This window comes from Nannospalax galili, unplaced genomic scaffold (genome assembly GCF_000622305.1).
Source record: "Nannospalax galili isolate Female #2095 unplaced genomic scaffold, S.galili_v1.0 scaffold471, whole genome shotgun sequence".
Lineage (NCBI taxonomy): Eukaryota > Metazoa > Chordata > Mammalia > Rodentia > Spalacidae > Nannospalax > Nannospalax galili.
The window spans coordinates 2,617,216-2,631,406 of record NW_008330333.1 but is presented as its reverse complement, the minus strand read 5'-3'; the positions used below and the strand labels follow the sequence as shown (position 1 = coordinate 2,631,406).

Here is a 14,191-nt window from a genome sequence, read left to right as displayed (position 1 = left end):
GTGCACTTACTTACATGCAGGCAATACACACATACACATAAAATAATAAATTTTTAAAAATTAAATTTCTTGCCTGGCGTGGTGGTGCACGCCTTTAATCCCAGCACTTGGGAGGTAGAAGCAGGCGGATCTTTGTGAGTTCGAGACCAGCCTGGTCTACATAGTTCCAGGACAGCTGGAGCTACAGGGAGACCCTGTCTCAAAAAGACAAAAGAAAAAAAAATTAAATTTCTCTTGAAAAGATTGACATCAACATTGAAGAGTGTTGTTGAGGTCTCACCCAGGAATAATTAATCACCAGGTCTGCTGTGTTTTGTGGTATAGTCATTCTTTTATCAATTTCTGTGACCTCCCCAAATTGTCTTAACACTAGCAGTGACATCATTGAAGCTCATCTTCTTCCCTTAGCTGAGCTTTCTCCAAAATAATTGAAGGACTGCCCTATCACTAGAGATTTAAATATCATAAAGATGAGGTCACTTCATTGTTCTAAAAGGCTTTTGGGGGGGTGGGGGGGACAGCATATATAGTAACTCTGAAGTACATGAAAGAAGGCGAGCCCAGAGGTTGCTTCCTTTGGTGGAATGGGATGACCTGGGCAAGGCCTGTGTGACTGGAGGTGGGGCTACTCCTTGGGCTCCAAGGGCTGGGAGGTGTTTGTGGCCCAATTAAGACTCTTCCAACCTTTCCTCAAAAGGTGGTGCACACCCTTAGTCCCAGCACTCAGGAAGCAGAAGCAGTCAGATCTCTGAATTTGAAGCTAGCCTACATAGAGTTCTAGGACAGCCAGGGGCTACATAGTAAGAACCTGTCATTGGGGAAAAAAAAGTAAAAATAGACTTTTCCACCTGGGCTAGAGAAATGGCTTAGTGATTAAGAGTGCATTCTTCTCTTGCAGAGGACCCAAGTTCAGTTCCCAGCACGCAGTGGGTCAGGTGGCTCACAGCTGCCTGTAACTCCAGCTCCAGGGGATCTGATGCCTTCTTTTCTCTGCAGGCACCTGCACACTTATGCCCTTCACACACGCACATGCACACACATGAATAAAAAATAAAAATTAGGGGCTAGAGAGATGGCTCAGCAGTTAAGAGCACTGACTGTTCTTGTAGAGGACCCAGGTGTGATTCCCAGCACCCACATAGTGGCTTACAGCCATCTGTAACTTCAGTTCCAAGGGATCTGTTGCCCTCTTCTGACCTCTGCAAGCATTATACTACACAGGTGCATTTACATACATGCAGGCAATACACTCATACACATAAAAATAATAAAAAATTGAAATTAATCTTTTTTTTTAAAGGACTCTTCTACCTGCTAACCATGACTTGTTATGACCACATGTTTTACTGCACATAGGGTCTTGTGCTTTTTCTTAGGTCAGGATGACAGTCTTAATCTTAACACTTGGTAGAAAGCTAGTTAAAATAGCCCAGAGACTGTTCATTTTGTGTTGGCTCAGTGCAGGCAGATATAAGGATTTTATTTTTTCAGAGCTCCCATTTTGGTGGCTTAAGTAATGGTTCTGTGGGCTTGTGGTGTTTCTAAAATTAGTGAGCTCTCAGTCACCATGGCCTGCGTTGAAACAGGTGTTGACGACTTATCACTGGTTGTGGCTAGAGCTGTAGCTGGTTTTCCATCGTTTGCTCCTCATTTCCTCTTCTGTCTGTATTTCCATCATTTTCTGTGCTAGTTGAGAACATGCAGAAACAAGCTTCTGAGCACAGAGGCAGCCCAGAGAACAGGACAAGGGCATTGGACCTGAGAGGAGCCTGAGCTGCATTCCTGGCTCAGAACTAGCCATGGCTTCAGAACCAGCTAAGGCTTCAGAACCAGCCACCACCTCCAGCAAACCTGATAACCTCTTTATTCTGTATCAGGCATCTTGTGGGGATTTGTTTGCCTATGCTCCACTATCGGGTGGTCTGTTGCTTTTCCATGCAAGGCCTTGGAGGCTAGCCTACTAGATTATTCTAGACTCTTTGCCTGGAGCCCTGGGAGGTGATCCAGAAGAGAGGTGGGATTCACTCTACCAAACCAAGGGAGACCAAGTAGAAGCTGCTTGTGATTGCAAAACTCAATCATAGTCTGAAGCACATTTTTTTGTGGAGAAGGGCTAACATAAATTTTAAGTTTTCAGCATTTTGAGGAAGGAATCATTCAAAGGAGCTATTTATCATAGAAAAATAGAAACTACATAGAAGTAAAGGGCTTCTGCATTTGTATTTGTATATCAACTAATCATCCAAAACTTCATTACCTAAAGAAGGCAACTAAAGGAGAATTGCACTGTTGATACTACTTGTATTTAGTGCTGGGTCCACACTATTTTTTCCATGTTGATGAAAAGAATGTGAAGAATGTGGGGCTGGAGAGATGGCTTAGCAGTTAAGAACACTGACTGTTCTTGCAGAAGACCCGGGTTCGAATCCCAGCACCCACATGGCAGCTGACAGCTGTCTGTAACTCTAGTTCCAGGGGATCTCATAGTCTCTTCTGTCTTCCACAGGCATTGTACACTCATACATATTAAAAAAAATAATAAAGATAATAAAATATATTTTAAAAAGTAGAATATGTCATTTTCAGGGGTGAATGCAATTACTTTGTAGATGGATGAAATGAGTTTAGCTGTCTTTCTGGCTGAATGTCAAGACAATAAGGCATAAGAACATTTGCTTTTGGAAATTGCTTCCCACATGTCAGTTCTGTCTCTAGGATAACTACTTTGAAATGGAATAAATAAAAAATGTATAGGAAGCACAACTGTCCTCCAGAAAAGTACAACTAACCTGCTCTGCTGTGACCCCTACTTTGATGTCAGGTTACAGGAAATTAAGAGTTTGCCAAGAGATTCGATAAAAATTCAGCATGGTATAAATTGTGCAATGGTTGTTGTCATCATGGTCCTAGAAGTCTTACCTACTTGTAAGTTTAGAACCACTAGTCCAGTCTCTTTTGATTTTGCTTCTGTTCAGAGAAAGTGTTCTCTTTTTACTTCCTCTTTCTCCTTCTGCTTGTACCTCCATAGATACAAATAATAAGATTACTTGTTTTTATTGAACACTGCAGGGCAAGGCTTTGAACTTTGTGTTCTTCAGGTATGAGCTTTGTGCCTCATAACTGGGTCAGGGGTGCGGCTGCCTTGGCATTACAGATAGAAAACTAAGACTCCACTGGGCCTGTGATCCCACCTCTTTGCAGGAGGATGGAGCCAATTTAAACTGCATGGTGAAACTTTGTCTCAAAAATAAAAAATATCTCAAAAAAACATAAAAGCCACTGGGCAAGGTGAGGTGCACACCTTTAATTCCTGTACTTTGGAGGCAGAGGCAGGTGACCAGCCTGGTCTACATATCAAGTTCCAGGTCAGCTGAGGATACAGGGAGACCCTGTCTTAGAAAAGGAGGAAAAAAAGGGGAGTGGGGGCAGAAAATAGTTTGGGTTGCCAGTGACGAGGGGCACTGCCCCTTTTAGCTTGCCTCCACTGAAACGTTGGAAGATGGGCCACAGTCAGGATTTCCCAGTGCTGGCTAAGCAGCTAAAGACAACAGTCTCTCAGGGGGCGGGCAGCATATAGGCAATCTTCTGACCACAGTCTTTGGAAGGTTCAGCCTTTATCAGGGTTCTCTGAGAACCAAGTGGACTTGTAAAGGATACATCTTGTTCCCTGTCTAGTGTGTTGGGAATAGTGTCCCTCTGGTCAGCTGTAGTTCTGGTCTGGTCATACACTAATAGGGGCCTGAATTAGCTGGAGATTTGTGCAGGGCTTGGTGAAGATGGGAGAAGAGGAGGGCCTGGAACATTGGTGCACTATCCCTACAATAGGAATTTATAGGGGAAGCCCCTGTATTCACTTTGAGCACTTCTTCTGTCCCCATCCTGGCCACTTAGGTCCAGATGGTAAGTGCTTTGTTAGCCTTAAACAATAGCAGCAGTATCCAACTACCAGGTGACCATACTTCATCACGTGCTAGGATTGCATGGCCTCACTTGAGGGCCACTAGTTGTACTTCCTAGCTATCTGTTCTCTTTTTAAATTTTATGTATGTGATTGTTGTGTGTATGTACCACACAGGCCAGAAGAGGGCATTGCCCCTGGAACTGGAGTTACAGATGGTTTTAAGCCACTGTGTGGGTTCTGGGAACCAAACCCAGGTCCTCTGCAAGAACAGCAAATGCTCTTAACCAATAAGCCATCTCTTCTCTCCATCTTCATTTTGTGTGAGTGTGTGTGTGTGTGTGTGTGTGTGTGTATGTGTAAGGGGAGGGGGGTATTAGAGATTAAACCAGTGCCTTTGGCATGTGAAGTGTCCCCCTGAACTATATCTCCTGCCCTTGATTTTTTGAGATTAGGGTCTCTATGTAGCCTATGGTGGCTGGTCACTCAAGATCCCCCTGCCTTAGCCTCCTGAGTGCTGGGACTGCAGGTGTGGACAACCACACTTTGCTCAGGGGTCTGGGATTTTTTATTTTTTATTTTTTGTTGTTAAGAGGGAGTTTATATTGGCTCACAGTTTAAAAAAGTATATAGTCCATCATGGCAGGGAAGGCATGGTAGCAGAATTAGAGGCATCTGGTTTAGGAGTTCTCACAGAGGGTGTGGCTTCTGCTCTTCTGAGAATGGACACCACAGGACTAAGTTGCTTAGCCTGGAGTCCTACCAGAGTGTTTCCTCATGAGGTCAATGCAGGTGGTACAGGTGCACCAGGATCCTCTACTTCAGGGATTAGAACACCCAGGGCAGAAGCATTTGATCCCTGTCGAATAATATTCATAATCAGTAGCAGGTTCTTTTCATTGTGTTCTTGTGAACCTGTAAGTGGACCTTTTGCACACGCTGTTAAACCTTTCTTCCACTCTGAAAAGGCAAATGAGTTAACTGAGGATCTGATGTTACAGCTAGAAAATGGTAGAACTGAATTCAGTATGTGTGATGCAGAATCCACATCCTGACCGCTTAATTTTAAAAAACTTCCACAGCAGCAGGTACCTCCCTGGGGTGCAGTCCAGGTAGAACAACAACAGACTCATTCTCCCCTGGAGAGAACCAAGACTTAGTCTAGGTCCCTCTGGCATCAGAGACTTGACCCTGCAGGGTCTCACTCTCTCAGTCTGACTTCAAGCTTACAGCAATCTTTCTGCTTCAACCTCCCAAGTGCTAAGCCACCATATGTGGCTAATTCTGTTACTGATTTGTTGTCAGTGTTTTTTTTTTAAAAAAATTGTTTTGTTTTGTTTGAGACAGGTTCTCACTATATAGCCCCAGCTATATAGTGGAACACTATGTTGACCATCCCAGACTGGTCTCGGTCTCACAGATTCACCTGACTCTGAATGTTGGGATAAAAGGCATGTACTACCCATACCCTTCTTCAGAGTTAAATTTGGACTATCAAATGAGTGTTAATTGGAAGCTTAAAAATTCTTATTTGCCATTTTGAGCTTGATAGTTTCATGATATTTAATCTGTTTTGGTGCTCGGGATTGAACTTAGGGCCTTGCATATGCAAGGAAAGTGCTTTCCCACTGAGCTACACCTTTAGCCCTCAGCTAATTTTTAAATTCATTTTTTATTTCTAATATGATATTAAGATATTTCTGATATGTTGAGAGAGAAATATATTTGAGATCCTCAATAATAAAGAAGTCTGCAAGCCAGAAGTGAGAACCTCTGGTCTGCTACACCTGGAAACAGTCATGTCAGAAAGTCCCTCTGGAACTTGCCCTCTCTGCCACCTTTGCCTCATTTCCTTAGCGCCTATGTGCAGAGCTTTCCAGACTGGTTGTCCTAATAGGTCTCAAGATTCTCCTGGGCTTTGCTGCTTCAGGGACTTGGTGTTATGCCTGCGACAGCACTCTGAGGGATAGAAGAGATCATGGGACTATATATAACACACCCCAGTGCAGTGTGAGGGATAGTTTCAACTGGAAAATAAAGTTTAAGACCCTGCAGCAGTGGTTGTTACCAGGAGATGTGTACCCTGTTGCCACCCCTACTGAAGCAGCAGGCAGTTTGCCAGGCCACTGTAGGCTGCTGCCTGCTGGCCAGGCTTTGGCTTTGGATCAATTGAAGTGCGTAATGAATAGTTGAAAGCCAAGCAGAATGCCAGGGGCAGTTCCCAGGGCCCTGTGCTTGGAACTCCTCTCTGAGAAACAGGAGACCCAGAGGAGAACAACTGAATTCAGCCAGAAGGAGTCCAGTCCCTGTCTCTTCCCCCTCCTACTTCTGCCCTAGGCAAAGCTGTCCTTCCGGGGCCTGTCTTGGAATTGTATTTATTCTTTTCAAAGTACAGCCATGTGCCACAAAACACGGTTTTGGTGAAGGATAGATACAAGGGTTCTTTAAGATTAAATGTTACCATAGTCATTTTAGCTTTTATATTCTGTGATGTTTGTACAGTACAAAATAGCCTAACAACTTATTTCTCAGGATGAATCCCACTGTTAAGTATCGTTTGGTGCTTTTTTGAGATAGCATCTCTCAGTAACCGCAACTGGCCTGGAACTTGCCATGTAGGCCATGCTGAGCTTGATCTCAGATCTACCAGCTGTTGCCTCTCAGGTGTTGGGCCCAGCACCCAGTGCTGGGATAAAAGGTGTGCATGACTATGCCTGGCTCATTTGGTGCTCTTAAGAAATTTTTATTCTTTGAGAATTTCATACATGTATACAATATATTTTGTTTATACCTACCATTTACTCTTCCCCTCTTTTTGATTTTTTTTGTTTTATTATTATTATTTTTGGTTTTTGCTAGCATGTAAGTGTACCCATGCATGCAATGCCTGTGGAGACCAGAAGAGGGCATCAGACTCCTAAGAACTGGAGTTACTGGTGGTTGTGAGGTGTCATGTGAGTGCTGGGAACTGAACTCAGGTCCTCTGCAAGAGCAACAAGTGCTGTTAACTGAGCAATTTCTACAGCCTTCATTTGGTGCTTTTAATGTTGAGAAAGTTGTACAAGTATCACCATGATATAATTGCAGAACATTTTTATTCCCTCAGTAGGCAGCCCTCACCCCATGGAACAATCTATATTAAGAGACTGGGTTCTATATGGACCTGGGGGAGGGGATTGTCTCAGACATAGGAAGGTAGAGGCCAGGTTTGTCTAACTCCAGATCTCTATGCTGTCCATTCTGTTTGCCTGACACCGGGCCACCCCTTTCCCCTTTCAGTGGGAGAGGGAAATTGAGTTCTGGTACTCTGCTGACCCCATGTTATAAGACTGTAAATATTTTCCATGGAGCTGAGCCACATTCCACAGTTTGGGATTGGGGGACAGTGCAGAGTGTCAGTTCCATCCTTGCTTTTGGGAAAACCCAGAGCCAGAAGTTCACTAGAGAAGAGCCTCCACACAGGGTGGGTGGGTGTGGCTGAGCAAAGATAAAGTGTGCACTCCATGGCAGAGCTGTGTGATGAGTGAGGGAAAGCCAGGCAGGACTGTACTGCTGGGATGCCTTACAGTTTCCACTCTTTACTGCTTAGTACAGAGTTGGCACCTGTACTAAGCAGGTCCCAAAGCACCCCACACTGCTGAGCCAGCCTGAAAAGCAGACGGCATTTCAAATTCAGATGTTCTCAGTAAGTTGGGGCTGCTGGATGTGAGGGTGGCTTTGCAGAAAAATGGCCTTATGCCCAGGAACAGTGGGTGGGGCTAAAACTGTGACCTGTTCCTAGAAGCTTCAGCTACGGGCCTGCCTGTGCAAAGGTGGGATAAAGCTTCAGAGGGGTGTAGGTGAGTGCCCTAGTCTCAGGTTGCTTGAATAACTTCCTACAGAAGAACATGGTGGATGCTAGGCTGTGTTGGAGGTTTTGGGTGCAGTTTCTTCAACTGTCATACTAAAGTTGAACCCATTCTTTGGACTTGGTTAGGCTGTGTTGGAGGTCATGGGTGTAATTTCAGACTGTCAAAGTTGAACCCATTCTTTGGACTAGATTAGGCTGTGTTTGAAGTCATGGGTGTAGTTTCTCAAACTGTGATATTAAAGTTGAATCCCAGCACTTGGAAGGATGAAGCAGGAAGAGTTGGGGGCCAACCTGGACTATACAGTGAAACTTACCTCAAAGGAAAAAAGTGAGGTAGGGGGGAGTAGAGGGAAAAAAAGAATTATGAACGCCAGGATCCTTTACCTATGCAGACTCAATGCTTGGACTCACTGTAAGGCTTTGCAAAAATGCTATTTTCACTGTATATGCTCTAGTATTTTGTTTTTTTCTATTTCATGTTACTTCTTTTCAGTTAGCAAAAAGTCCCACTTCAGAATGCTTTTACTGTGGCCCAGTGTAGTTGGCCATATATCTTTTTTTTTCAGTATTTTATTATTTTTATTTTATATGTATGAGTGTATTGCCTGCATATAGGTAAGTGCACCTGTGTCATGAAATGCCCGTGAGGACAGAAGAGGCCGTCGGATGCCCTGGAACTGGAGTTACAGACAGTTGTTAGCTGCCATGTGGGTGCTGGGATTCAAACAAGAACAACCAGTGTTCTTAACCGCTGAGCCATCTCTCCAGCCCCTGTGGCCATACATCTTTTTTTTTTTCTTGGTCTTTTTGAGACAGGGTCTTCCCGTAGCCCCAGCTGTCCTGGAACTCACTATGTAGACCAGGCTGGCCTTGAACTCACAGAGATCCGCCTGCCTCTGCCTCCCGAGTGCTGGGATTAAAGGAGTGCGCCACCACGCCCGGTGGCCATACATCTTCAGTCCCAGCAGAGACAGGTGGATCTCTGTGAGAACAAGGCCAGTGAGTTCCAGGCCAGCTGGGACAACAGGGGAACCCAGTCTCAAAAAAGAAAAAGAAGACTGAATAAAAGAAAGAAAAAGAAAAAGCTATTACTGGTTAGTTTTATGATGCTGATTAAGAGTAAGGGGGTGGGAGGTGGAGTGATAACTCAGTGGTTAAGAGCACTAGCTGCTCTTGCAGAGGACCCAGGCTCAGTTCCCAGTACCTACATGGTGGCTATCAAGCATCCTTAACTCCAGTTCCAGGAGATCTAATGTCCTCTTCTGACCTTTGTGGGTACTACACAACACAGGCATACCTACCTACATGCAGGCAGTACACTCATACACATAAAAAAAATAAATAAATAAAGTTGGGAATGGTGTAATTCTAGCACTTGGGAGGCAGAAGCAGGCAAATCTCTTGAGTTCAAGGCCAGCCTGGTCTACATAGCAAGTTCCAGGCCAGCTGGGGCTATAGGGAGACCCTGTCTCAAAAAGACCAAAATAAAAAATAAAAATAAACTTTTTTTAAAAAAAGAGTAAAGGCAAGGAAGGGCTGGAGAGGTGGCCCAGCTGTTAAAGAGCATGTACTGAGTTCATTTCCCAGCAGCCATGTTGGACAGCCCACAACTGCTTGTAACACCAACTCCTGGTGGGATCTGATGCCTTTGGCTTCTGTGGGCCCTGCACACATGTGCACATACTTGCATACAGAAACACATATACATCTTTTGTTTTAAAGTGAAGACCTGAATATCCCTGCTTCACCAGTGCCCTGCAATAAATGCTCAAGGAATTTGACTCTTCTTCATGCCTCCTAAGCAAAACAGAAGGGGACAAGTCAGTGCCAGACACCAACCCGCAGTTAGCTCCTTTTTAAAAACATTTCAAGCATAGGAACTGGATCTGTGGGGACTGTTAAGTGGGCACACAGAGGACCCAGCAGTTGTGGTACTTGGGGAAAGAAGAGCAAAGCTGAGGCAGTATGGGGAGTGGAGTCATTAGGCCTGTGGATAGCATTGTTAAGTAGCCAGCCTGGAAGCCCAGTGAGGGTGCTGCTTCATCTTTCTCTGAAACAACTCCCAGAACCCTCCTTGTCCTAGCCAGCAGCTTAAATACCCTTACCTGTCTTCATTTTCTGAGCACTGGGAATCTAAGGTATGAAAACCAGACTGCTATCCCCCTGCCACAGCAAACTTTGGTAGAAGTCGGCCCCTCCATGGCTGCAGTAGTGGCTCAGTGTTAAGGGGGTAGGGTGAATGGACTGGTACCATGCTGCCCTCTGTGGAACCTTGGGATGGGTTCCCAGACAGGATTACTGGGCCTTGTCCTCAGGGTCCTGTCCTTACCCTCCAGCTTCCAGAGATGTATGGGTCACCATGCAACAGTGCTAAAGGATGGTAGCTTTGATGGGTGGTCTCCTAACTGAGGTTGTCTTCTAGTGTCAGAAGCAGCCTGATACACAGTCTGAACTCCCAAAGGCACAGGTCCTTGCCACCAACCCTGATCCTTCCACACTTAGATCTCCTTTGAGGGAAGGAAAAGGTAGCCACTCAGGAACCTGAGCTTGAGGTAGGGAACCCATGAGAATGCACAGTAGTACAGTAGGCCCTGTGTGCTTGGGCTTGAGGGTATTGACAATGGTTATACACATTTGCTCTTACCACAAGCCAGAGCCTGAGCAGGAGCTGAATTCAAGTATGAGTTTTTCCTGCAGATCCAGAAGTAGTGGCAGCAGCAGAGATGTCTAACGAGCCACCCCCTCCTTATCCTGGAGGCCCCACAGCCCCCTTACTGGAGGAGAAAAGCGGAGCCCCACCTAATCCAGGTAAGACAGCCAAATAACCCTTATCTGGTGGCAGCCTGGGTAAGGCTCCTAGATGGGATTGCTGAGCTAGTACCTTTTGTCACTGGCTCTTATCCTCAAGGTCCTTCTGTTCTTTTCCTCCTGGGGTCTCTGTCACAGCTACCTTTCCACTTCAGATATGGTTGGGGACTTTTCACAGTGAAATGCTCCTGCTTCAGGATCACCCTGTGTCCAGCCTATGTATAGAGACCAGCTGAGCCTTCCTCTTTTTGCCCCTCTCTGTCTAGGCCGCACCTCCCCAGCAGTGATGCAGCCCCCACCAGGTATGCCACTGCCTCCTGCTGACATTGGCCCTCCACCCTATGAGCCACCTGGTCACCCAGTGCCTCAGGCTGGCTTTGTGCCTCCCCACATGAGTGCAGATGGCGCCTACATGCCTCCAGGTGAGATGGGAAGAGTCCTGAAGGAAGCATTGGGGAAACTGTCATACCACATTCACTGGATAATTATCAGTCATGTTCTGTACACAGGAAAGGGGTGACATAGACTGGGAGACACCCACTTAAGGTTCCTTGGTTACAGTGCTCATGTTGATGACTGCTGTGGCCAGGCTTTCTTGTGGTAGGGGCATGAGACCCAATCACCAGTTCTCTAGGGCTACCACTCTGCTCTTGTAGTCTCTGGGGTTGAATCGAGCTAGTCTTTGGCATGCAAGAGAACCCCTGTATGGAGGAATGAAGCTTGCCTTCCTGTTCTTGAAGCCCTCATCCTTACAGGCATGGCAGAATAGTCTTGCCATGCCAGAGGCAAAGAAGCAAGGCTGGATCGTGTTCCTAGTTTTGTCATATTTCTCTTAGTCCCATGTAGAGATCAAAAGGATTGGACCATTATGGTCAACTTGAGCCAGGACCTCAGCTGCAAAACCTGTTCCCACTGGTCCTTTCTTTGGCAGGATGACAGGAAGCTTCAGGCTGTGCCTTGAACACTGAGATCTTGGACTTTGTGGTCTCTCACCCAGACAAGCAGCTAGCTAGTGATCTCTCTGCTATTCCAGGTTTCTACCCTCCTCCAGGCCCTCACCCACCAATGGGCTACTATCCACCAGGACCCTACCCACCAGGGCCCTGTCCTGGCCCTGGGGGCCACACGGCTACAGTCTTGGTCCCTTCAGGGGCAGCCACCACAGTCACAGTGCTTCAGGGAGAGATCTTTGAAGGAGCACCTGTGCAGACAGTGTGCCCCCACTGCCAGCAGGCCATCACCACCAAGATCTCCTATGAGATTGGTCTGATGAACTTCGTGTTGGGTTTCTTCTGCTGCTTCATGGGGTAGGTATGGGGTGCTAGCAAGTGGTGGGGCTGACAAGGGCTATATGTGCTGTCTCTGTCTCTTCAGGCCTCAGCCTGTCTCTCCTGTCTTCAATTCAGGTGTGATCTGGGCTGCTGTTTGATCCCCTGCCTCATCAATGACTTCAAGGATGTGACACATACATGCCCCAGCTGCAAAGCCTACATCTACACGTACAAGCGCTTGTGCTAACAGAGCCAGACTTGGACTCCCCCACCTATCAGTCTGGCCCCCTGTGCTTTGCCTCCCATGTTCAGTGGTCACTCCCCCACAACCCCCACTTGGGGTTGGAAGTTTTGCCACTGTCCCCTGGAAGTCCTATTCTCACCTTGCCCTTCCCTGAGCATCTGACTCTTCCAGCAAACATTCTGTTGGACTTAAGGCCAAGGGCCAGGGGGTGGCATGGGTTGGCACTGAACTTGTGGATGTGGGTTTGCTTGGCATTTGCAATCCAGATAAGTTGAGGAGACTCTCCTACTAGAGTCCTCATTCCTCCATTTCCGTCCAAGGCTTGGTCCTGACTCTCCCTGGGACCAAAAGCACTCAAATCATTAACAGGCCCCACACTGTGGCCTACAGTGGAGGCGGTGCCTGGAACCACAATTGTTTTTGACCTGCTGGAATGAGGTTAGGACATCATCTAGAACCAGGTAGACCCAAGCAGGACAGGATCTAAAGGCCTGGGTTTATATGGGATATATTGCCACTGGGGTGCCATAGGTAGGGTAAGAAAGAAGTAACTGCCAACCCTGGGCCCTCAGAACTCTCAGGTATGGAAATCCAGGACTTCTATTCCCTGTCCAGGTGCCTAAAAGATGCCTGGCAGAGAGGACACTGGGCTATAGTTTTAGTGCTGGTAGCCAAGAGGGATTCATCCCTGTTCCTGCCTAGCTTCCTTTCAGTCAATGTGCTGACCTCCTTTGTGGCCACACTTCTGTGAACCCCTGTTATTATCTAGGGCCAGAAGGAATGCCCATGAGCCTGTCCTGTCTACTCCATGTTTGTGTTGTATATGGGTGTAACTTCTGTCTGGTGGCTTGTATCCAGTTGGGAGGGATGGCAGATTAGAAGGGTCTCTTTATGGGTTCATTGGTATCTCTGGTTTAAGTACTGAGACAATTGACTTGCTGATTCTAGGCCTAATCCCACATTGAGGCGCTTCATTAGGGACAGCTGTGGCACTGGACTAGGGACCAGGAAGAAGCCACAAGTGATGGGGGTGTCCTCGGGACGAGTCTTGTCCAAGTTGTGCAAGCCCAAATCTGTCCATTTCTTGACTGGTCTGTGAATATGCCTGTGTGGACACTGTATTCTGCTGCTGTCCCTCTCCTTACCTTACACTAGCACTGCATGGCCTCCTGTCACTGTAAACTGGCCTGGTCCCAGTTTGTAGTTTCATTAAATCGGCCCTTTAATTCCCCTGCTCTGGTACTCTGCTGTATTGCCTGGCTTCCTTCTCTGAGGGGCAGGGTGGGGCTACAGGTAGTCTACTGGCAGGCAAAGGACTGGCCTAGAAGCGTACACACTTAAGCATCTAGTTATGCCAAATCAAAGTATAGACTGCCCTGAATGAATCTACCTATGACTGGGCTAGGGTAGATGTCAGTTTCAACACTGGTTCAAACCATTTACATATTTTGGCATCTAGCCTACAGGATCTCCAAACTTGGACACTGTCCCAGCTTGGGCTTAGTGACCTTCCCTATAAGTGTTGCTCTTGGTCCTTAAGCAAGCTAGAGCTACTGGGCTGAGGCCTATAGTCTAAAAATTAAGTGTGGTCTGGGCATCTAGGGTCTGGACCAGCTATAGCCTTGGTAAAATAACTTATCTATACTGTGAAGGTAGTGGGCTAAGCCTTTAGAGTTTCCTTGCCATTTTACCATTTTTCATATAAAACTTTTACAGGTAAGAGATTCCTACTAATAAAAATATTTAACTTTACATTTATTTTTAATTAACTTTTCATTTCAATGTTAGGCTTTGAATTGTTTATGCTTTTTTTTTTTTTTCGGTTTTTTTAAGACAGGGTCTCCCGGTAGCCCCAGCTGGCCTTGAACTCAGAGATCCACCTGCTTCTGCCTCCCAAGTGCTGGGATTAAAGGTATGCGCCACCACACCCAGTGAGTATATGCTTTTTTAAAAGTAGGAAACTTCAAAGTATTTCTGAGTTTGAAAAAAATCACAGGTTCACCAGGTGTGGTGGCATACACCTTTTGTCCCAGCACTTGGGAGGCAGAGGCAGATGAATCTCTTCAGTTCAAGACCAGCCTGTCTACACAGCGAGTTCCAGGCCAGCTTGGGGTACAGTT

General features: G+C 46.2%; 1 protein-coding gene across 1 annotated transcript in view; it reads left to right on the top strand.

Moving 5' to 3' along the window:
* Positions 1–13,313, top strand: part of Cdip1 (cell death inducing p53 target 1) — a 20,104-nt gene extending 6,791 nt beyond the window's left edge. The window contains exons 2-5 of the mRNA XM_008846407.3: positions 10,446–10,556; positions 10,823–10,978; positions 11,590–11,863; positions 11,963–13,313. Of these exons, the coding sequence (XP_008844629.1) occupies positions 10,472–10,556; positions 10,823–10,978; positions 11,590–11,863; positions 11,963–12,074 (627 nt within the window). The 5' untranslated portion in view covers positions 10,446–10,471 and the 3' untranslated portion in view covers positions 12,075–13,313. The remainder of the gene's footprint in view (positions 1–10,445; positions 10,557–10,822; positions 10,979–11,589; positions 11,864–11,962) is intronic.
* The last annotated feature ends 878 nt before the right edge of the window (positions 13,314–14,191 follow it).